This window comes from Malaclemys terrapin, chromosome 5 (genome assembly GCF_027887155.1).
Source record: "Malaclemys terrapin pileata isolate rMalTer1 chromosome 5, rMalTer1.hap1, whole genome shotgun sequence".
Lineage (NCBI taxonomy): Eukaryota > Metazoa > Chordata > Testudines > Emydidae > Malaclemys > Malaclemys terrapin.
The window spans coordinates 127,187,606-127,212,904 of record NC_071509.1 but is presented as its reverse complement, the minus strand read 5'-3'; the positions used below and the strand labels follow the sequence as shown (position 1 = coordinate 127,212,904).

Below are 25,299 nucleotides of genomic sequence, written 5' to 3'. Positions count from 1 at the left end.
AAGAAGAATTGGGTAAATTCATGAAGGATAGGTCCATCAATGGCTATTAGCCAAGATGAGTAGGGATGCAACCCCATGCTCTGGGTGCCCCTAAAACCTCTGACTGCTAGGCACTAGGACTGGGAAGTCAGGGTGTGGAGCACTCCATAAACTGCCCTGTTCTGTTCATTCCCTCTGAAACATCTGGCACCGACCACTGCCAGAAGACAGGATACTGGGCTAGCGGACTATGGCCATTCTTGTGTTCTTACCAACCATTATGTATAAATGGGAGAGTTGTAGCCTAAAAGTTATTGTGTATAAAGCAGTTATAATGGTGCATTCTTCTACCTCAGAACAAAGAAATATCCTGTGCAGTTTAAAAGCTAAGTTGAGGACAGTCTCCAGTGCTATGGAAATTTACAAATATTTACACTGCTGAGGATACACAACTTTTGAGACAGTGAATTTTCTTGCCTTTCCATGACTCAATACTAGATGGCAGTGCTGATGCACTTGAAATGCTGCAGGTACCTTGAAGTCAGGGCCGGCTCCAGGCACCAGCTTAACAAGCAGCTTCTTGGGGCGGCCAAGGGAGAGGGGCAGCACCTGCGGCAATTCGGGGGTGGCAGGTCCCTCACTCCCTCTAGGAGCGAAGGACCTGCCGCTGAACTGCCACCGCCGATCGCGGCTTTTTTTTTTTTTTTCCCCAATTTTTTTGGGGCGGCAGAAATGCTGGAGCCGGCCCTGCTTGAAGTACACCAGATGATGCTCCAAAAGGCCCTTTTAGCTTTCTTTGCTGGAAGGGCATGTGGTTCTGTTGTTGTTTCTGCTGAGTGGCATAGACAGAGCACCATTGTGTTGAACTACTTGTTGAACTCTGGTGGTCATATGGCCCTATTAAATGAGCCATGCAACAGGACACTGTCTCCCCACTACTATTGCATCAGACTGATTTATCCAAAAGTACAGGTCACAAAGCAGCCTATTTATTCTACAGCCGTTTTTACAAAGTGAAGAACACCAGTCATTGGCTGATTTCATGCCAAGAGGCAGAGTGGTTGCATGGACTTCCGTGACTCTTCATTCAGTTAGTTTGTTGCAGTGAAGCTGCCCTTGCATATGATGCTTTATATGAAACAGTAATGCCCCATTTAACAGCTGTTTAGTCACTTAGTTTGCAAAGCAGGGTAATGGTATGTACCATGTTATCAGGATTAATCTGTTTGCCAAAGCACCTCATCTACTATCAGGTTACTTCCATGCTACATTCAGGAGCACATAGAATCATTCAGCCCATTTTTCAAGGCAGGGTGCAACTCTGCTAGACAATGATTATTCCTATGTATGACAAGGACATTGTTAAGTCTTTTGTGACAAATTTTTGCCCTTCTAATGAAGTGTTTGAGTGGAGCACTGTATTTAATACCTAGAGAGCTCTCTTTATTAAAGCAGTGGCAGAACAGAATTGAAATGGCTCAGTGCTTTTTTCTAGACTTGAAGTAACAAAACCACCCAAATTTCAACTCTTCCATGCAGACATATTTCAATAATCTTCTCTCATACTTTCATAGCATGCGACATCAGTTTGAGTGATAATTAGCACACAGTGTAATATCTCCTTTATGTTTAAAACTGGGCATCACAAAGCTTTCACATCATTCATCAGGCATTTTCTCTTTCTTAAGAATATCACTGAACAGAATTGTAAAATATTTGATGCCTTCCCTTCCCAGTGCATCCACTCGTACCTCTTCTGGCTCAGGTGCTTCTCCTTTTTCATTTTCCTAAATGACTCTACAACCTCATACTCCTATCATGCCTCAGTTTGTCTTACATGGTCCTCCGCTGGGTTCTCCTCATTCATCACTCATTCAAAATAGTCTGGTTTAAAGATTTTTTTCATTCCCCTCTCTAAGTTTCCACCATTGAGGCCTTTCCAGTGCTGGGGGTTCAGACGTTTCTGAGGTCTGTGCATTCTGAAGTCCATAAGAAGTCTGTGCTGGTTCACAATGCACTTGCCAGGTGTTACCTTACCATTGATTATTTGTGATCTATTGCTTCTTCTCATTAAGCAGAAATCAATTTGGGATTTGTGTCCTCCACTGGCATAAGTTATGAGGTGGCAAGCCCTCTTCTGAAAGTGTGTGTTTGCAATCACCACATCCAATGCCAGACAAGGTGGAGGGCTATTTCTCCCTCGGAATTTCTGGTTCCAATGTCATGGATGGTTTCATATCTAGTCTTCACAGTTTCAACACGTGCATTTAGATCTGCTCTGATTATCATTTCTCATGTTTCCAATAAGGCACAGCAACTCCTCAAAAAAATCCTTTTACCTTTTGAGCCTCTCCTAATTGGTGCATACCCACTTACTATATGGATAATTTCCTCTTCCCAACACAGTTGAACACTCATCAGTTGTTCCGACCTTCTGGTAACTTGTCAGATACCTTTGCATGGTTTCCTCCAGAATAACTTCAACACCATTTCAGGAGGTTGAACTCCCTGAATGGTAGATTTTGTAACCTTCCACTAGCATCTTAGCTTTAACTTTCCAGTTAACTTTTTGAACATATGCCACATTTACTCTTCGCTGGGTATTCACATTCCAGCTTGGATATCTCAGCTTACTCCACTTACTCACTTGCTTCTTTAACTTTAGCGGTCCTTGCCCCATTACAACAGTCAGGCCAGGCTGTTGTACATCACTTGTGGGGAATGCCCTACCCCTCTGAGGTACATTTGACAGGCACATCAATTTACACAAGCATATCTACTGGACGAGCTTTACATGTTGGCTGTTGAAGCCTGACACCCTTGGTTTAGCCTTGAGCCTTTTAAATAAATAAATAAATATATGGAGATATACCTATCTCACAGAACTGGAGGGGACCCTGAAAAGTCATTGAGTCCAGCCCCCTGCCTTCACTAGCAGGACCAAGTACTGATTTTTGCCCCAGACCCCTAAGTGGCCCCCTCAGTGGCCCCCTCAAGGATTGAACTCACAACCCTGGGTTTAGCAAGCCAATGCTCAAACCACTGAGCGATCCCTCCCCCCATTTGTGGTTGTCTTGGATGTGACAAGTGAGACTATATGAAGGGACCCACCTTGGAATATGCTGTATGCTGATGTTTAATGCTGTGTGTGGAAGATCGTGAGACCCTGCAAACCAACTTTGAACAGTGCAACAGAGATTTGAGCAGGTGGGACTTCAAGAGTAAGACTGAGGCTATGACAACTAAGAGAGGTGGACCCACTATAAAGGATACTATAGGCAGAGAGCTTAGACATGTGCAAGAATTTAAATACCTAGGATTAATGGTTGCTGACAATGGTGCCCTCCTGAATGATGCCCAGCATCATACCAAAGTTGTTTGGCACAAATGGCAGGAGCTGAGGCCAATTCTCTGTGATAAAAAGATGCCAATAAAGTTAAAAGGTGTACAAAACTAATTCGACCCATCCTAATGTGCAGGACAGAGACTTGGCCAACCACAAGAAAATAGATCAGTATGCTCTCTCCTACGGAAATGAAAATGTTGAGATGGCCAAATGGTTGGACACTCCATGATAGGAAATGAAATGAGGTTGTGAGGGGCCTAATGCAGGTTGCCTCAATTGAAGACAATTGCGGGAGGCTAGGCTAAGTTGATATGGATGTCCAATAGAGACGTGAGAGTTAGAATGGCCCTTGCAATCCTCATGGATAGAAGATGACCAAGTGGGAGGCCAAAGACTCGTATATAGACCATATATCAGCAGACATGAGAGAGAACAGCCAGACATATAATCATGCCTTTTGGAAGAAGGCTATAAAAGTCAGAGCCTTAAATAGGAAATGGCAAGAAAGAGGGAGCAAAAGCAGCTAGTTATTTAATAAATATTCTGAAAGGGCAATTTATTTATACGCTGCCTCTTTTCCCTGCCCTTTGTCGTAGGCTGTAATCTTCGTTTGTTTCTAAAGCATCTAGCACACTGCAGTCTCTCCCAGACCACCATCACGGCACTTGAGCTGGTTCTGGAATCAGGTTTAGTGGCCTCATTCTAATCCGGAATGATCAGCTGTCCGTAACGCATTCATTGCACAATTTCGTATGTTTGACTGTCTGCTCAGGACTGGAATAGCAGACATGTACTACTACTACTTATTGCAGGCCATGACTGAGATGCATCAGTAGGGCTGAGTGGGGGGGAAGAGAGGGGCAGCAGCTTTGGAGCACTGTACCTCGTTAGCTCTAGCCAGGAGGATTAATTCTTCACTTCCATGAGCACTGATTTCATACTAAATAAATAATAATAATAATAATAAAATAGCTCAAGAGGAAAGAGCCAGGGGAACTTAAAGAATCCAAAAATAAAAATAGTTTTATTTTGTAGAAGAAAGCAGTTTTGTCTTTAAAACTCACCGTTTTTATGCAGTTAAGTACCCTAACCCTTACAGGATATAGTTAGAAACCTGCCAATAAAATGCCTAGGGCCAAATTTTCAAAGGCTGTGGCCAAAGTTGCCTCTGAACATTTTACCATTGATTCTGCATGGAGAGACTCTTGTATGGAGTCCCGCTAACTTCAATGGGATCCTGACAGGGCATGAGGGTCCATCCATATGGATATGTTTGTTGGATCAAGGACTATGTTTGTTCAGTCTGCACAGGGGTAGAACCTGAATTTGCTCATGCAGGAGAGGTAACTAAATACAAAAATACCCCTTTGGGCCCAATAACCTGGTTGTGCATGTATATATTTTGGCCCCATTTCAAAGTACTTAAGCACATACTTAAGTGCATCTCTTTTCAGAAAAGCATATAAGCACATACATGCTTTGAGAATGTGCTCCAGTCCTATTGAAGTCAATGGTATTTAATCACATGCTTAATGACAAGGAAGGGCTTTGCTGATTTGGGGCCTTAGTGAATGCAACTTTGGTGACAACCTGGCCCCTAATTAATACATCAGCTACTTTAATAAAACCGTTAATGTTCTTGCCAGCTCTAAAGGAACAGAGTGCAAAAATCATGTTTACAGAATAGTATAAATGTTTATTTTTCTTTGTGATTTAGCCGACTTTTTACAATATAGAAAAGTGTATTTTTTGAATTGGTCTAGTAAATATAAATTTAATCTTTCTACTTTCAGGTGTAAACAGAACTAGAAAATGAACCTTTGACCCCACCCCAGATCTGTTTAAAATAACTGGATGAACTCGACTGTAAATCTTGTTCAGCAGTTTGTTGCAAATGGCTAAGGAAGTACAAAAATGATTTAGTACATACTAAGCGGGGGCGGAGAGGGGGGTGTTTGGAAACAAGCTCAATGTTTCAGAAAACTTGTTCAAAACAAGGAGAAGTAAGAGTACTTGATTGCACCTTCAAAATCTTTACAAGCAATGCCATCATACATCATCTACAACTGTAATCCAAAGTTTCACAAACATTTTCTCCACACTGTATATAAATACACATCACAAAAGGTGCAATTTAGAATAGGACACAGAATATATACAAAATTAACATGGATTTAGTTCTAGACAAAAGAAGGTGTATTGCAATCTGTTTGAAAAATAACTTGATTAGGTCTTACTTTATCCACTTACGCTAATTTACATTTATACAAATCTTACTGGACATACTATATTGAGTCACTAAAAAGTAAGATGAATGGCTGAACTATCTACATTTAAAGTTATCGCACTGACATTTTAGAAATCTAGATCCTAATTATTAAAAAAAAAACTTTTTAATGAATGGTGGATTCCCTTTTCGCAGGTGTGTGTATGTGTATTTGCTACATATACACAAACATATGTTAAAGAATATATACACACAGTTACACATGGCGAGAATATAAAATCCCTTTTGGAAAATAAAAGTATCAGTCTTGTTCTGATAATTACAGAGAGGATTAAGATATCTAACTAAATAAATGCCTGTGAATTTAAACATGGTTATTTCCTTTCATTAAATTTAGAGCTACACTACCAAAAATGTGATTTGGGACTGTTTGTAGTAAATACTAGAAAAAGTTCCCATCCTTAAGTGTCTTCTATGCACAACTGTATTTGACCTGATTTGATTCCTTCCCTGTTCCCCACACAAAAAAAGGTCAGGTGTATCTGGTTTTGATGGTGACCTTTAATCCGTACCAGTGTACTTGCATGTCATGGCTCAAACTGCAATCCTAAATAACACTTTTAAAAAAATACACCAAATGAGTCCCAAAGATTAAAAAAGTGATATCAAAAAGGTCCACAGGTGTACGGGGAGTCTGATCTTCACACATCTTCTCTGATTAACTTGGATGCAGCTAGTTTGGAATCCATCTCACATGAAAACTGTGCTAACAGGAAAACACAAGGGTTGGTTCCCTCACACCCAGTAATCTCAGTTTCTGTGTAAATGTACACAACAATAATCTCATTTTCTGCCAGTTTAAGGGCTCTATCCTATGAGGTGCTAAGGACTGCAAACGCTCTCTGGCTTCAATGAGACGTGAGAATGCTCAGGACCTTGCAGGATTGAGCCCTAGATGCACAACAGCATCTCCCTGCTTGATGTTTATCTAATGATAAAAGTTGGATGGAAACTTGCTTTTACAGCATTGCTTTTAATTCTTTCTGAATTTTTGGCCCATCATCTGTCCTTCAACTTCCATTTTAGACTATTCAGCAAGCCGGGAATGAAATTTCTGTCATCCTCTAAAGAAAAATGTAAATACTTTCCATTTTAAAAGTTGTGCCCTGAGGCCCAGATTCAGCAAGGTTTTTAAGAACATATGCGATGCTAAACGTGTAAGCTGTCCCAAGAAGTCAACGGCCCATGTGCTTAACATTATTCGTGCTTAAGGACCTTGCTGAATCGGTTCTTAACACTGATCCGTTGCCTTCCAGGGTTGTAGAGTGATGTTCTTTTATCTAATTTGGTATTGTCAGTATTGTGAAGATGCTCATTTCTATACATGTCCTTTCAGAATTAATTCCTCCACAGATATACTGTTTTCTTGGGCTACTGCCAAAAATATTTTCTGCCAGTGTCTGATTCTTCCATATGAACAAAGTGATGCAACTCTATAAGCTGTAAATAATATATATTATAATAATAATTTATAAAGACTCTCTGGACAATTTTCTTAGAGAAAGGGGGAGGAAGAAAACATCTAATTCTTACCAAACCCAAGAAAGTTAAAAGCTGTACAACAGGAAGAAAAATTCACCTTTAGGCATCGTCATAAGTAGAAGAGAATTTAGCTAAAATTTAAAAGAATCTACTCCTAATTATAAAAGATTTTCTTGTTTCAACATTATGCAGGTCAATTTAAAACAAGCACCAAATTAACAATAAAATAGTATTAAATCCTCTGCTGTGAACCAAAGTGTCCCTGTGCCTTAAGTGTCATGTTCAGTCCAATTTACCATGGCTCCTATGCAAGAGTCAGCAGTTCATGGCACAGGGGTCACTTTTGGACTTTCCTGCTGAGTTAATGACTCTCATCAAACAACGTCCAAATTCCTCCAGGATCATGCGCTCCGCTGCTGCTTTTGACTTGCCCGTCTTTTCAGCCTGCTCGGCCTGCGCAAGCAGGCAGTCGCAAGTCGCATCAGCCACCTCCTTGGTTACAAAGGTAAATGGCAATCTGAAATGGAAATAAAAACTTCACTGTTGTCATCAGTAAGCGACACAACATGCACTGTCTACAAAACTCTCTCTGAAGCACTGAAAAGTCAGAAGCTGAAGGAAGCCCTCTAGACAGTCCCTATAGCAATACTAATATATACTTGGACATGGTTGTCAAACAAGGAAAATTTTGCTTACCTCTCCATTTTCCCTGTACTATGGTCCATGAATCCAATTCATTAACTTTAGGATTATGCCCTTTCAAACAGAGTTAGGGCACATTCAAAGTTTTCAATCAGGGCTGATCTGACCAGGATGAATCTGCTCCACAGTTTCTGGGGTACATCTGAGGCTGCCCCAAACTGAAAATACTGAACAAGCCCTACAGCTAAGCAGGAAGATCACTCCTTAGAGGCAACGCGGAAAGTTTTGTGGCTGCTTCCATCTCTGTACATTTTGAGACAGACTGCAGAATGCCATGAAGACAGATGAAGAATGCATAATTTTCCATACAATTTTTTTGCTGTAGGAAAACTGAGAATTAACTCATTTAACATTAGGAGTCCACCTGTATTGATGCTAAAAACTGCATTAAGAGAATGTTAAGGTTACATGGTTAGACACACGGAAGTGTGGCAAATTCAAGCTTACACATGTAAATGTAACTGCCTCCTTCTCTGTATACATTTTGGTACAGGTTTTTCATTAGTATTTCTCAAATGCTACAACGTAACACAAAATAGGTTTTCTGTACCACAGATATATGTATATAGTATCTTGTAATTGTTTTTTGCAAATTTTATTTTACTTGCACTCATTTCAGTGTCATAATGATCCAGTGTATCTTGACTGACAAACTTGTTATGTAACTTCTCTTCTCTGTATGGGATGTATTTTAATAGTTTAGGCAGCAGCCATGCACTATACATCTTTTCAACCAACAGCACTTAGATGCATTCAGGGGATGAGACAATTAGCTCAACTGCAAATTTAGGCGGCTGATATATTCCAGAAAGGTTTCACTATTCCTCGGGACAGAGAGTAATCTGCATTTGTATAGCACGTAGCTCAAAAGGGCCCCGAGTCTGATTGACGGCTCTCGAGTGCTATGGTAATACAAATATTAAATAACATTAGCCACCAAAACCTAAAGCATGAATACAAATGTCAAAGACTGAAGTAATCTCAACTTGCTAAAATCCACCCCAGCAGAGCAGCAAGATACCTGAATGATTAAAACAGTGTTAAAGCCAAGTCAAGAGGATGGAATGTGTTAACTTACTTCCCCCCTCCACTAGTCAGTGCTGGGGTTGGCCTCGTTAACAGGTCTGAGATTTGTGAGGATAACTTTGTCTTTGCAGCTGTCTGTTGCTGGACTCTTACTTCTGCTGCATCTGCTAAGTGCATCAGAGTCTTTCGTTCTGGGCTTTCTTCAAAGTTTTTACAGCCAATACATTTACATATTGAGGAACACATGATTTTTGCCTAAAAAGAACAAAAGAAAGGGTGAGTGGCCTAAAATATTGTTTTATTCTCCATTGCTGGCTCATAAACTTAGTATGCACTGGAGAAATTATACATAGTTACAAGTTTTAATTACGGACAGTGCAATGGGCAAGAGTGACATTCAGAAAGGAGAAAAAGCCAATGTATTTCTTCAAGACAAGAAACCCATCTTACCTCATAGCATTCACAATAGTTTTTGAGACATCCTGATCGTTTGCAGTTGCAGCCTTTGCTGTGCCTTCGGTCTGATTCCCCTTCCTTTCCTTTCCCTATTTTGGGCTTGAAGGCTTCAGGGTTTCTATCAAGGCAGGCCTATGAATGCAGATCCAAAAGGTGTGTCACAGTTCATGCAGGGAGCAAGATCTAGAGGACCAGTGCAGTAAGGACAAACCCAAGATTGTGCTGGAGTAAGTAAATCACATTCTCCTCCCAACCCAATGGGAAAAGGTGGCTACTTTCATCCCCGCTACAGAGATGTAAAACAAGAAGCAAACTGTCCAGTTTCAATAGCAGCCTTCAGTACGTTGAAATAGATACATTGTGACATGCTTTTCTGTTTTGCGAACTTTAAAGGAGAGAAACAAAAAAAACCCCTTACCTTTATTGCTTTTTGCCTATCATTTTCATGGTCCAGGTTGTTATAACAATTGGTACAGTTGCAGTTATTGCAGAATTCACCATTTGCAAAACAATCACAATACCTGAAATAGGAGACCCAGACGGATTTACAAACATGGTATGCAGGCATCACACTAGCTGTGGTAGTAGCCACAGGAAACATTTCTATGATAGTAACTCCTAAAAGCCCCACTTGGGATTGGGACCCCATTGGTCCAAGTACTGTATAGACACGAATGAGACAATTTCTGGCCCGGAGGGCATACAGCATAAGACCCCAAAGTAAGGTAAGTGACAGGGGTATAATCTACAAGTAACGTGGCCCAGGATCGGCACCGCTTTGGTAGTGGCAAGTTTCGTTGGTTTTATGCTTGTTAATTCTTTTATTGGGTAGGGTGAGGAATGGCAGGAATGGAGGCGGGGGTAAAAGTCCGGGAGTAGGAAAAGGAAGGAAGAGGGGCAGGCACAGCTCATCATCTGACTAGCCACAAGCAATAGCCAGGGTATTGCAGGCTTTGCAGCAGAGGCGAGTCTAAAGAAGGGAGTTGAAGGAATATGGCTGTATGGATTAGATCAGGGATTTTTCCTATGTACTGTGGTGGGAGGAAGAAATCACAAAGGTGCTTAAGGAAGGAGCTGATTGGATAGCTGTGTATCTTAGGTACTTCTGTGAACTCCGTTACCATAACGTCTCAGCACCTCACAAACTTTACAGCACCCCTGTGAGGTAGGGAAGGTGCTATATTTCCCCCCCCCCCACACCCCAGTCTTTAAAATGGGGATCTGAGGCACAGAGAGAGTAAGGGTCAGATTTTCAAAGGTATTTGAAATTCACTGATAAATAAATTGAAACCTGTGGGAATTAGGTGCCTAACCTGCCTCACAGGTGTATTGTGAGGACTACCCCATATGCAAGCAGGGGAAAGTTCCCCTGGAGCAAATGGCAGTTTACATTAGTGGATTACACCCCTGGGCACAGATGGCTGTACCTGGAGCAAATCACGCAGTGGACAAGGCCTGAGTTAATTTCTGTACAGTGTTATATAAATGCAAAGTATATCAGCATCAGCATCTTTTCTCCCCTTTAGATTTCACAGAACATTTGGGAATCAGAAAGCTGATATTCAGGAGGAAACCTCATGTCTGGAACACACTTGGCTCTCTATAAATAACCATCATGCAGGCTGTGAGATGTCTGAAGGAAAACTAAACATACATGATTAGTTCTGTTCTAGTGTGATGAAAAATTTCTAAGCTCAAAAGTATGTGCACGCCCACATTATGAACATGACATGCATTACATTAAAAAGAACCTAAAATTGGCAGGTGCCAGACAGATTTCCTAACTTGGACTCAGATGTCTGTTATATCAGCTTCTCTAACAGTAGCACAACCACTCTGAATGCCTTCTTCGTCATCCAAGAATTAGGGAGCCACAAAATAATTTCATTACCTCCTCCTGACGTTGTACTATGTGGAAAGGTGCGGCATCATCCCAACTGAACGACCTCACATAATCACACCAGATACTGATGCAGGCATTGGAGTGGAATGGCAGGAGATGGGACACTAGACGGGGAGGGCTCTGAGTTACCACAGAGAATTCTTTCCCAGCTGTCTGGCTGCTGGGCCTTGCCCACATGCTCAGGGTCTAACTGATCGCCATATTTGGGGTCAGAAAGGAATTTCCCCCCAGGTCCAATTGGCAGAGGCCCTGGGGGTTTTCACCTTTCTTTGCGGCATGAAGCATGGGTCACTTGCAGGTTTAAGCTAGTGTAAATGGTGAATGCTCTGCAACTTGAAGTCTTTGAACCATGGTTTGAGGACTTCAGTAAATCAGCCAGAGGTTAGGAGTCTATTACAGGAGGGGGTGGGTGAGGTTCTGTGGCCTGCAATATACAGATCAGACTAGATGATCACAATGGTCCCTTCTGACCCCGAGACATCTCACAGGATGTAAGTAACCTCACAGTTCCATTGGTAAGACATTTTAAGGCTTTGTCTACCAGACTATTGTACTTAATCTCCCACGGATGGAAACACGGATGCAACTCCAGTGGTGGTAGCAACAGTAGGAGCCATCATGCAGACAGGGTTCAGGTGACCACTGGTACCTCTGTCATCCAGTTGAAATGCCAATGGGCAATCTACCCCAGCATTCCCATGATGCTATCACCAGTGAAACCACAAGGTTCAGAAACTTAGAACATTGCTAGGGTAGACACAGCCTAAAGCGTCTCATTAAGTATCATATGCACTTATAGCAGGATGATTTGTGGATGGATTGAGAGCCTTACATTGGAATCCTTTTTATATACAGAACTCACTTTAGAGTTACTTTAATATTTCTATTTAATTTTGGCAATATACTAAAATATTTGTTAAAGAGAAAATACTTAAAACCAAATACACTTACAATTTCAAACACAGCGATTTTGTACAATTGCATGGCTTCCTGGGGCGGTTTGCAGGTTCGGATGGCATAATTCTGGAAAAGAACCATTTTATTATTAGCTTCTCTCTTTTTTAAGTTCAGAATGTTGATCCACTGAAATCCCATAAACCAAACTAGATTTTTCTCCTACAACGTGAGCTTTCAAAGGTCTATGTCACAGATTACAAAATATAATTAGTAGGTAAAAAAATCAAAGAAGAGGTAGGCGATTGCCATGACCCTGGCTGCACGCTATGCTTAAAGAAGAGAAAGAAAGGAGACAAGGCTAGGAGTGGACCACATGAGAGGAAAGTGCAACTGAGCGTGCTGCAGCCATTCCCCTGAGTGAAGACCACTCTCCATGGTGACTGTATCTACACCTGGAGCAGGTTTTGTGATGTTGTTATGAATCTAACCGAATCCAGTACCATAGAGAAGAAATAAATTCAGACTATGCCTCTCCCTTCATCCAAGTTATGTGTGAATTAAAAATGATAATGAAATGACAAAGTGACTGTCCTAGGCAAGCAGACAGAGACCTGAGCAAGGGGCAAGCAAAGCAGCATATGAACCCTGCTATTTAGTTTAACATAAAGAGCATTCTGTGTCAGAGATCAGCCTTAACAACCACTGAAAGCTAGGATTTTTCAATGGTCATATCTGGCCAGCTATATTCTGACCATATGTGGTGACCCTTTGTGTGACGGGTTGGATCACAGAAACCCCCTGGGAGCTGCCATCTGATGTGGCAAGACTACCTCTGCTCCTGTTTTCCCTGCCAGCTCAGGACTCCAGCACCCTGTCTTGCTGAGCCAGACATTCCCGTCTGCTCCAACAAAGACCCAGGGTCTGAATTACTTGCCCCAAAACTGCAGGTTTACCTGAAAACAGCTCACAGAAGTGTGCTTGTCTTTAGCACTCAGATGCCCGACTCCCAATGGGGTCTAAACCCAAATAAATCCGTTTTACTCTGTATAAAGCTTATGCAGGGTAAACTCATAAATTGTTCGCCCTCTATAACACTGATAGAGAGATATGCACAGTTGTTTGCTCCCCCAGGTATTAAAACATACTCTGAGTTAATTAATAAGTAAAAAGTGATTTTATTAAATACAGAAAGTAGGATTTAAGTGGTTCCAAGTAGTAACAGACAGTAAGCAAAATAAAGTAAAATGTGCAAATCTATGTCTAATCAAACTGAATGCTGATAATCTCACCCTCAGAGATGCTTCAGTAAGTTTTTTCCTCAGACTGGACACCTTCCAGACCTGGGCACAATTCTTTCCCCTGGTACAGCTCTTGTTCCAGCTCAGGTGGTAGCTAGGGGATTCTTCATGATGGCTCTCGGCCTTTGTTCTGTTCCACCCCTTTATATATCTTTTGCATAAGGCGGGAATCCTTTCTCTCTCTCTGGGTTCCCCCCCCCCACTGGAAAAGCACCAGGTTAAAGATGGATTCCAGTTCATGTGACATGATCACATGTCACTGTAAGACCCCAAGCCTTCATTCCTCCCAGCCTGACTCACAAGAAGGCCTCCCTGCAAACAGAGCCCCAGTCAATTGTCCTGGTTGATGGGAGCCATTAAGATTCCAAACCACCATTAATGGCCCACACTTTGCCTAATTACAATAGTCCCTCAGCGTTATATTTCATATTTCTAGTCCCAGATACAAGAGTGGTACATTTATACAAATAGGATGATCACACTCAGTAGATTATAAGCTTTGTAATGATACCTTACAAGAGACCTTTTACATGAAGCATATTCCAGTTACATTATATTCACTCATTAGCATATTTTTATAAAACCGTATAGACTGCACAACGTCACACTTTGATCCTGACATACCCCCAGAAGCTGAAAACAAAGTATTTATTGAAGGGGTAGGGGTGTCAGGCAGGGGTTCAGGATTAGTTCAGACAATTTTGTTTGTTTGTTTTGTATTATTTAAATCACAGCAAACACCTTTAAATGTAAGACTTCCAGAAAAAGGTAGGCTCAGCAGAATGGGGTAGAATTTCTAAGCCTGCGTGGGAGGAGGGGGAGGCATATCAATTTGAAAAGTTTCCACTTTCAATGTGTTACCTTGGAACTAAGACAAGATTTAAAAAAAAAAAAAAAGAGTTCGGTTCCCAAATCATATTCAGGCATCTACATAAATGGCTGGGTTTTCACAAGTGCTAAGCACCCAACTGCTCCAATCAACTTCAAGTCCATGACCAGGGCTCCTATGTGCTACTGCCAATACATATAATAAATAACCATGGGCCAAGCTCTCTGTTCAAACTCCTACTATGGGATTGGGGAAAAAAAACTAAGATTTGACTTTGACCGAGTTTAGTGATGGTAAAAGGCGTTGGATTGACAGCCAGAGAAACAGATGTTTATTTAGCCACAGAACAAGAACAGCACAGGCCGCAGCCTCCCCACCCCACCATGCTAAGTTTTCCTAAAAAACTCTTCAAACAAGGATAGTCTGTCCCAATTAAATACATCACCTCACCATCTTTGGGGGAGATGTTGTGGCAAGCTTTTAAAAGTATTTTCAAAATACTCACCCATTGAACGGAAGCCTTGCTTGGGTCTGGATATTAGATGTCCCAGTAAAACCAGTGTTGCTTGCTATAGATACGTATGATGACTGCTGTAGCTAACAAAACACCAAGTATAAATGTATGTTCTGTAGCTTTTACAATTGTATACAACAGGCTTTGTAGTACACAGTTTTTAGTAAGCATTTCTGAAACTGCTGTATGCATCATGTACTCTCCTAATCCATATTTATGAATGGTTTGAAAGTTTCACAAACTCACAAGAGTAAGCAGTCTAAGGGTTACTCTGTATTCAGCAGAAATGTCCTATTTTACATTATGTTTTTGTCCATTTTATCTTAGAACCTTTGGACTGCATTATTTTTAAGCTACTTACATTACGTAATAACTTTCAGTCAGACGGATGCTAAAATGCTTTACCAATAGCTTGTATATCAGCTATCTACAGGAATGTCTGCACCCATCAGGTGAAAACGTGGAGTTACAAACGGTTCTCACCCCTTTAATCAGATCCCTTTTCTTTCTTTACAGATTTCAGAGTAGCAGCCATGCTAGTCTGTATCCGCAAAAAGAACATAAGCACTTGTGGCACCTTAGAGACTAACATAAGCTTAGAGCATAAACTTTATGCTCTAATAAATTTGTTAGTCTCTAAGGTGCCACAAGTGCTCCTTTTCTTTACAGAGTGGATCTTGGTGCCTGATCACTGCACCTGTGCTACAAGGGATGAATCAGAGCAAAGTCCCACGAGTCACTGAAGTAACCTGCAAGGTCATAATCCATTCAGGATCAGCTTTAACAAAACTAAGAAACCAGGGCTGATTTGCACTCCCTTTGACTGTGGTACTGTTAAGTGTTTACCTGCATACCTTCTTGTTTCATGCCACGATGAGTTAGGTGCATGAAATATGAGTAGCAAGACCTAGGCACCCAGGACCTTCTCCTAGGAAGCACACACTACAGGAGCATTCCTCACGCATCGCTCATCAGAATCCCCTGCAAGTGCCTCAGCTTTGTATTTTTTACTCGTTGCTTTCTCAGTGGACATTTCTTTTTCTACACTGAGCCAGACTTTCAAGAGAGCTCAGCCTTTAACAGTTCCCTTTTAGGCATCTAGATGAAGTGGCCACATTTTCCCAAATGCTTGGCTGCCAGCAGTTCCCTCTGAGAACAATATGAGCTATTTGGGTCCTGAGCACTTCTGAAAATCTGGCCACTTCATTCAGATGCCAAAAAATAGGAAGAGCTCTTTTAAAAAATCTGGCCCCAACTGTGAGTGCTGGCCACTTCAGAAAATCTGCCCTATTGTCTTTCTTCCACTGCTTCTTTGTACCAAGGACAAAGATCTTGTTGTGTCATTTCCCTCCTGCCATTCATCTAATACTGTGTTGTTCCAGATCTTTTTTACCTACATAAGGCAGGCCACTACAGGAAGAACTGTACAACAAGGTCTCTACCAATTATACGCAGCATGCCAACAAAAATCCCTGTACATCCCTTTTCAATCTTAAATCGTGGATTTAATTCCCATTTCTTTTCATTCTGATTCTTGTCCACATTTTGGCAAAGGACAAGCCAAAGCCCTAAACTGAAGGAAGGGATCAAAAATATTAACACGAATGTAGGATGCCTTCTACAATTATTTCTGTAAGTTCATCATTTTGCCCTGTGCTAACATCATACCTGAGTGACGTATTGAGCTGGAAGAACTGCATAGCCTACGTTTCCTGTGCCAGGTGCTGGCGCCAGCACAGTGCCCGGTGGGAGGTTAGTGAGGTTTGGCTGTATCTGTGGCAGTGGAGTAGCTGGCATAATAAGTCTCTGTTGTGGCTGACTAGTAGTAACTATCTGTGAAGTTGGGTTGATTGGTTTGGGCACCACCTGGAAAGAGAAGAAATCTTTATGACATTGTCAACATATCGTTTTTTATCCGTTGCAGAAAACTGCACTGTACATTTTTCTAAAAAGTCATTCTGAAGACAAGAATCTGTGCAGAACAATGTAAATCATCATATTTTACCTCCAGAGTCAGAATGTTGACATCTGTTTGCCAGATGAAATGAGACTATAATATGGATTTCATGCTGAACTCACCTGTTTGACAGTCTGAGCTGGTACTATTGGGACAGACATCCGCACTGGAGTTGCATTCACCACCACTGGCTTACCTGGTTAAAAGAAACAATATCCCATGTCACACTACATATGCACATTTATAAAGAGTCTCTAGAATTTAATCCTGAAGCAATTTATCACTTTCACATACATAGAATAAACAGTTACTTGTGTGTGTAAGATGGTGGGGTTTATTGCCTTTTTAAAATGTATTTTGGTTATGCTTGTAACATTTTATTTGGGTTCTATCCTGTTTATTTTAGTTTATTTACTGTTGTTCTATTTGTTTTTACATTTTAACTTGTGCACTGAGAGTGGACTTAATTTATAAAGTGATTATTTTATTACAGTTTTTTTCCCAGTAGCTCTTTGAAAAACAGAGCTAAACCTGTTATTTGCAGGAAACATAGTACTGCAAGAAATTTCCAGCTGATTCTCTAGATCTCTCTCACTTAGGCCCCAGTCAAGCACTGACACACATGAGAAGCACCAATGAATGATGGTTACTCAGCGCATAAAGACAAGTGTGTGTTTGCACGATCAGGCCCTGGGAGAATACTGGTAGATCAAAAAAACTTAACTTTTTTAAAACCAGCGTTACTGCAAGGAACAAAAGATTTTTAAAACTGGATTAGCTCTTCACTATTTATGCTGGTTGTCCAAGTGGAAAGAAAGAAATGCAAAACCTAACAGTTTCACTCTAATCTATTTCACTTTCAGTTTAGCATAGTATTAGCACTATGCGGCAATGTCTGCACTAAAACATTACAGGATTTTATTTTCTATTGGAATTTATACAATACATGGGAACAGTTCCAAAGGACCAATTCAAAATAAATGTATGGCAACTGTTCAAAACAATTGTCTTAAAGTTTGGTCGAAGTTTGTTTTCATAAAACCTAAATTTAGGGTCAAATTGGATCTTACATTTCCCCCTTAAACAAGACTCTCTAGGCAGCCTTTTCTCCCCTAATTTTGCTCACCAACTCATTCCCCTTGCCCTTTAATTTATGCCAACATAACATATTTTCTAAATATTCAGTACTGCCACCTAGCAAACTGCATACATTTAAGACCAACACTTCTCATCAGTCTATGTGCAGAGCTCCTCTTGACATTAATGGGAGTGGTATGTAAATATGCAAAGGGGAGAACAGGCATGAAATCTTCTGGTTGCTACTGTCCATACCAGAAAATGCATGGTAAAAACAAGGGGTACTTTGTAGTTCTAAATCACTGTCTATCAAAGGATCTCAACAGGCTGGGCAACCATTAATTAATCCTCACAACATCCCTGTGAGGCATGTATGGCACTGCCCAGATTTCACTTTTGGGCATAGTGAGGCAGGGACAGGGTATCAGACTTGCAACAATCACCCAATGAGCAGATGAGTGGCTGACATTCTTCCCTGGGAACAACAGCGTATCAGGCACCCCAGAAGCCAGTCTCTAGGGAATGAGGAGTTCAACATCAGAGCATTTCCAAAGGCATCCTGGAGTTGGTAATGGGATACAGAGCCTTTCAAAGCCAGGGGCCTGATACAAAACTAGCACAGCTGGCCAGGGCCACAGATTTACATCATTTGACAGTTTATTTACCCTTTGTGTGTGTGTGTGTGTGTGTGGGGGGGGGGGTTATATTTGTTAGTGCTTAATAAACCTAAATTAGACAAATAAAATAGGGTATGAATGGACACCACTGACCTTGCTGAAGAGGCTGTGTGTTGGTACTAGGATTCTGACTGGCTGACTGGGTTGAACTGTTGGCTGTTGTGGCCGTAACAAGTCTGACATAATGGAATTTGCTTCCAGGTACCTGAATCTGCTGAACATTGGGGGCCGTTGCCAAGGGAATTATGGTCTTAAATTGAGATGTACTCACTCCTCCCACAGTGATGGTCTGTACTGCTGACTTCACAGCCTGTTAAACAACACAGGCAGCACAAAGTTACCTGACAGTGGTACGGAGGTGTCACCATTTCTATCCCTAAATCTGCTAGTGAACGATTCATTAACCCGCCCAGTACCCCTGTGAAGCAGGTCACTATTATCAACTGAAAACCTGAGGCACAGGAAGGTTAAGTCCCCACGCCACAGAGGGAGTCGGTAGCAGGGCCAAGGGAGCTCAGTCCCATTCTCAATCCATTATACCAGACTCCCAAATAACCAGAATCATCTATAAAAGCAAAACCAACTGTCCCTCAATCAAGAGCCAATGTCAAATAAACACAAACTATATGGCAGACAGTTTGAGAAAGAGCTTTCCCCCAAATTATTGTGAATAAAAACAAAATCAATGTTATGATTTTTCAGTCTGGGTGGAAGTGGATGTCCCACACTCGCATTGTCGCTCCACTACTCAGCTCTGCGTATGTAGAGCAACCCCTTCCACAGCTCAGTATAGGAAGCCTACATGTCACCATGCAGCCTCCAACTGGAAATGGAACTGAGGCTGTGAACCTTGAGGCTTTGAAGCAGTGGGCAACAGTGTGTGGGCTGGCTAAGGACAAAAAGGAAGTAATGGGAAGTACTGAGAACATGGTAAACAAGTTTAAATCCATGAAATCAAGAACAGAAGCCAGAGCAAAAAGCATTTAAAAAAGGGGAGAGGAAGCAGGAAAGGAATTTGGTAGGCAACATGCATGTGAAATCGCAGTGGAGGATAGCAGAACATTTACAACATGTGAGACTTCATTATTTCAGGCTTTTCCCAACCTACACACTGAGTAGAGAGCATGTGTTTATTTTAAATATACACATTTGCTGCTCACCTGACTTTCTCCATCACTACTAACAACTTTTCCATCCTCCCCATCTCTCAAGCTCCAAACCTTGACTCCCTTGTTTTCCTTCTCTCCTCACATCCAGGCTTTTACAAAACTTGTTCCTTCTTCCTCTGTAACAGTTCTAAAATCTGCTCTTTTCTCTTCAGTCCCACTGCCAAAATTTTGATTCATGCCATGAAACTGTCTTGTTTAGATAGGCTATTTCAATTTCTTTTCCAGCCTAGCTGCCTACTCCCTCTTCATCTTCCAAATTTCACCAGCTACAGTTCTGAGCAGAAGCGAAGTCCAGATCTACTTATATTCCACTGAAAGCATAAAGCCACTCAATAGATTTTATGAGAAAGTTGTTTCTTGGGGTATTTTAAAAATCTTTTTGTGCTGTAACCTTAATTATCAAGAGCAATTCAGAGTAAACATCATCTGTAATCATAGCTATAGCTAACGTGCTGTTTCCATAGACAGACCAATGTGGGCAGAGAATTTCCTCTCCTCCTTTAAGGGCTGACCAGTGTCAGAGAACGACTTCGCTACTATATGAAATGTAACGTGTGTTCTTTAAAGGGCCTGATTCAAATCTCATGGAGGACAGTGGAAAACCTTTCATTGTTTCCATGAACTTTGGATCAGACCCTGAAAGTTATAACATTCAGGTGACTTAATTATGGTCCATTGATTGCTTGTATCCAAGCAATAACCAACAATTAATTAAACAAAGGTTTAAAAAGGGAGCAGGATTTGATCTGAGAATGAGATCTAGGGTGTATTTAAGCCCTTAAACCACAGTTCATATTATCAAATATACACATAATGGAGAGACAAAACAGTCAAGACCAGGCTGCGTCACTGGTATTGTACAGTTTCTCAGGGAGCCCAGAACTATGGGTGATCTTGTTACCCCACTGCCTGAGCAAAAGAGACTTGTTGGAACTAAACTAGGTGACACCTCCCTGCCTGTTAGCTGACCAAACAATCTCCTCCAGAGCTCTGCCAACTTTTACTCTGTCTAGCAGGTAACACTTTATGCACCCTAGTCCCCAAACCACCTGAAAAAGCATTTCTCTGTAATATCCAGCCCGTCACTGGATGCTCACAGAAATTACCAAGTAGCTCACCTGAGAATTCACCCTTTAGTATTACAACACTGAGAAGAACTTACAAGTAAAACCAAGAATAAGTTTATTGACAAAGAACAGAGAATTAAGTGATATTAAGCAAAGCTAATAGAAACAGATGTGGTTACAAATAAAACAAAAAATATAACATGCTTCTACAAGAAGAGAACTTAACTTTCACAAGTTAATCTTATCTAAAACAGTCTCTCACCTAAAACTTTTCCTGGAGAGCTTGCTAGTATTCAGTTATACCAGGAGCCAGATTTTCAAGTCACCTACACCCTACAAGAGGTTTCCTCAGTAAATGGATAAACATCATGTCTTTTTCCACTCTTCTTATAGGCCAGTTCACCTTTGAAATGTATCCTTCGAAGCATACCTCCTGAAAAAGTCTCTCTCCCCCGCTGTTTGTTCTTTGGGGGTGCAGACCCCATGCTGTCATGCTGTCTATGTTGATCTTCAGTTAATTTGCTTTTCCTATTGACTCAATATGCAAATATAATCCCCATTGTCTTGGGCTAAACCTGCTTAATTTACATCAGAGACGGGAGAGATAACTATCTTCCCCTCCTGTCTGGAAGAAAACATGTTTTTTTCTTTGGTTACAGACTTAGCTTCAAGCATAATACCAGGAAGTATCCATAATTTCTCCTATAGTGTTAATACATACATTTCACTTTTAATACATTGGTCAATAATATCATTGTTTTCATAGGATACCTTACACACCATTCTTTATAGATAACTGCGACGACAGTAATGCTTTAGGTGTAGTGAGTTTTCAGGTCTGATAGGAGTTGCTGTTACATTACAATGAACCCTTTGCCAATTGACCGTAGGAGCCCCTCAGCGTCTCAAGTGTATTCAACACATAAGCTTACATACAAGGCGGAAAGCTCGTCTCTCTGACTAACAGAAGTTGGTCCATTAAAAGATATTACGTGATCCACCTTGTCTCTCTAATATCCTGGGACCCACACAGCTACAACAACACTGCATACAACATGTTTCTGGACAGTTACAAGACACCTTGGAAAGGGATGATAAGTAGATGGCTGAATAAAGTGTGATTTCATGTCATGTTAATTGCAACAAAATGAACAGACTATTAACAAATAAAATTAACAAACCTATTACTGTTGTGAAAGGAATCTATAGGAGCAAGGATGAGAGACTTGTGAATTTACTAGCCATTACAAAATGTACTAGTACCTGAAAGCCCATGATATCGCATGGGTGTCAATGACAAAGCCACGTCTAAAAAAGCCAGCAATGGCTGGGAACTTAAAAACTGGAGAGTGCCAGACAGCAAATCCCAGTGATGACTGAACCTAGTGATATTTTTAACAAAAAAAGCTCTAAGCCATGCTTATACCTGTTTCCATCACCTCACACTGACTCAGACTTTCCAAGCTTCAAAGTGACACACAGACAGAACGACAATCCTGGAATTTTATTATACAAATACCTCATTCACAGAAAGCCATTAGCGTTCAACTGCCACTCCAGAATAACATTCAATGCAGTTAATGATATGATCTTTAATAAAGTCATGCCATTTTGTTTCCATAAGCAAAACATTTGCTGGTCAGCTACTAATGACACAACTGCAGAAGATCAATACTCTGAGGTCAGGCATAGAATCACAGAATATCAGAGTTGGAAGAGACCTCAGGAGGTCATCTAGTCCAGCCCCCTGCTCAAAGCAGGACCAACCCCTAACTAAATCATCCCAGCCAGGGCTTTGTCAAGCCTGACCTTAAAAACCTCTAAGGAAGGAGATTCCACCATCTCCCTAGGTAACCCATTCCAGTGCTTCACCACCCTCCTAGTGAAAAAGTTTTTCCTAATATCCAACCTCCCGCACTGCAACTTGAGACCATTACTCCTTGTTCTGTCATCTGCTACCACTGAGAACAGTCTAGATCCATCTTCTTTGGAACCCCCTTTCAGGTAGTTGAAGGCAGCTATCAAATCCGCCCTCATTCTTCTCTTCTGCAGACTAAACAATCCCAGTTATCTCAGCCTCTCCTCATAAGTCATGTGTTCCAGCCCCCTAATCATTTTTGTTGCCCTCCGCTGGACTCTTTCCAATTTTACCACATCCTTCTTGTAGTGTGGGGCCCAAAACTGGACACAGTACTCCAGATGAGACCTCACCAATGCCGAATAGAGGGGAATGATCACATCCCTTGATCTGCTGGCAATGCCCCTACTTATACAGGCAATTAGAACATATGGCCATACACTAGTCCTTTTTAATAAGCAGCCCATAAAGTTTGCTAGGCTTAAATACAGTGAGGGCCTCATGTGGGATGCTCCTAAGCAGACAATTTTCTGCAAGTCAGCAACCAAGTTTACCATTAAATGAATAATGTAACTGAGCAGAGGTGGAAGTCATCAGGTTCAGCATATATTGCCATTTCATATTTTAGCAACACAGACTTACTGGCAAATTTAAACACCAACAAGAAAAGCCTATTTTCAGAGCAAAGAGAAGCAAAAATGAAGACTTAATTCTTACATACAAACAGGAGACCCCTTTGGAAATCTAACTGTGCTGCTTCGCTTAATGTGAAACCCATTTCTTCTACTTTAGAGCTAACTAAAAATGTTCCCTTAAGTGCCTAGAAGTCACATTTTCTACATTGCACAGCTGCATGGCTATTTTCAGAAGAGACTAGTTTTCCTGCAGTAAGAAGGTTTTTCCCAGCGATAAAAGCCTAAGTTAATATTTTGGCTCTTGATGAGACCTGAAGGAAGTTCCCTCCCCAGAAAGAACCAGCATGACATCCAATATACCTAATATCACACTACATAAGTTTTGCTGGGAATTGTGAACCACAAGACAATGCCAGAACATGCATCCTGTTGTGGCCAGACCACAACAATCCCTCCAACATAAAAAAGCCCCCGCCTACACTATTCAATCAACATATGGTGTGAAATGAAGTCTTTGGAAGACAGTCTATAAACAGATGTCTTAGTCTGACACGAAAACCACAGTCCTTCCTGAACAGAATACAGAAAAAGCATCAACGAGTCCTTGAAGAGAAAGATTTGAGCTCTTAGTTCATGCTTCCGTAAAAGCTTTATTAGGCATGATATTTGGAAGAAGTACGTAACCATAGCTATTTGTGGATACTTTGGTTCATCTTGGGCAAAGCAATTATTGCCACACTAGGTTTTCCTCTGATGTACTATGCAATTGGAATAGATAGCCACTAGGCTGCGCTGAAGAGGCTGTCTTTCTTAACCTGTTTGCAGTGCTGTTGTAGCCATGTTGGTCCCAGGATATTAGCGAGACTAGATGGTTGAGGTAATATCTTTTACTGGACCAATTTCTGTTGATGAGAGAGAGAAGCTTTCAAGCTACACAGAGCTCTTATTGGAAAAGGTACTCAGCGTGTCACAACTAAATACAAGGTGGAACAGTTTGTTTAGCATAAGTAATTAACAGGAGAGCATGGATCAGCATTCATGTTGTGCTCCAAGTCAGTACCTGGCCTGGGTCTGGGCAGCTAATGATCCAACCGGCAGACCAAATTCGGTGATGAATCCTGGTCATGTGCCAGAGGAGGCACGTTGCACATACTCTAAAAAGAAGTAGTTAACATATTTTAAGGGAGTATTCAAGGTTAAATGGCCAGTTAACACCTCTGCAGTCATAGGATGGAAAAGCGGGGGTCAGTTGGTTACAAATTTACAATGATTTGTAACCCTCTAAGCCCTTTTTTTTTGTCCTATGACTGCAGAGATGTTTAGGGGCCACTTCACCTTGAATGATCTCTTAGAATGCGTGTTTACTACTTAAACAATCTGTTTCATCTTGTATTTAGCTGTGACACTCTAAGTACCTTGCCCAGACCTGAAGAAGAGTTTGTGTAGCTCAAAAGCTTGTCTCTTTCACCAACAGAACCTAGTCTAATAAAAGACATTCTCACCCACCTTGTCTTTTTTAACCTGGTCAGGCACATTGGTCACTCGTGGCATGCATCTGATGAAGTGGGTTTTAGCCCATGAAAGCTTATGCCTAAATAAATTTGTTAGTCTCTAAGGTGCCCCGTTCTTTTTGCTGATACAGACTAACACGGCTACCACTCTGAAATTATGGTAGAGACAACCTTGACAGATAGCTGTTTCACCAAAAGAAACAATTTTTTTTTAAGCTGAGCTAGAATGTTTATTGGGGTTGTGTTGTCCCATCTTCCTGTCAGTCTTCAGCACTGCATGGTGCTTCTTACTATAAGGATAATTACGGAGTGTCTGAGATGAAATTGAAAAAGGGAAAAAATGAAAGTAAGAGGAAACCACCTAACCGAGGTGTTAGTGACGTCTTGTTATACCACACAACAAGCCAACAGCCAGCTCTCAAGATAGACAAGCTGAGCCATACAGTGTTAGTTCCAGATGTCCAGAAGTATAAAGTCTCTATTATGCACCAGAAGCTTGTATTATCTCTAGCTTTTGGAGCTACCAAACAAATAGATGCTGTTTGGAAATCCCTTATTTTACCATATATAATACAACAGAGTATCATCTGGCAAATGTATGGCACTTTGGGGAGATACTCGATTCTTTT

General features: G+C 41.1%; 1 protein-coding gene across 5 annotated transcripts in view; it reads right to left on the bottom strand.

Annotated features, from left to right (window-relative positions):
* Positions 1-5,000: 5,000 nt before the first annotated feature.
* The window catches only part of LIN54 (lin-54 DREAM MuvB core complex component), a 64,372-nt gene continuing 44,073 nt past the window's right edge, over positions 5,001-25,299 (bottom strand). For 4 of the 5 annotated variants that reach the window (XM_054030885.1, XM_054030884.1, XM_054030886.1 and 1 more), the window contains exons 6-14: positions 18,524-18,740; positions 16,799-16,872; positions 16,388-16,585; positions 14,711-14,802; positions 12,133-12,204; positions 9,697-9,799; positions 9,273-9,410; positions 8,875-9,077; positions 5,001-7,611 (exon numbers count right to left, since the gene is read on the bottom strand). In XM_054030885.1, coding sequence (XP_053886860.1) covers positions 7,410-7,611; positions 8,875-9,077; positions 9,273-9,410; positions 9,697-9,799; positions 12,133-12,204; positions 14,711-14,802; positions 16,388-16,585; positions 16,799-16,872; positions 18,524-18,740 — 1,299 coding nt within the window. In that variant the 3' untranslated portion in view covers positions 5,001-7,409. The remainder of the gene's footprint in view (positions 7,612-8,874; positions 9,078-9,272; positions 9,411-9,696; positions 9,800-12,132; positions 12,205-14,710; positions 14,803-16,387; positions 16,586-16,798; positions 16,873-18,523; positions 18,741-25,299) is intronic. The other variant, XM_054030887.1, reaches the window with a different exon arrangement.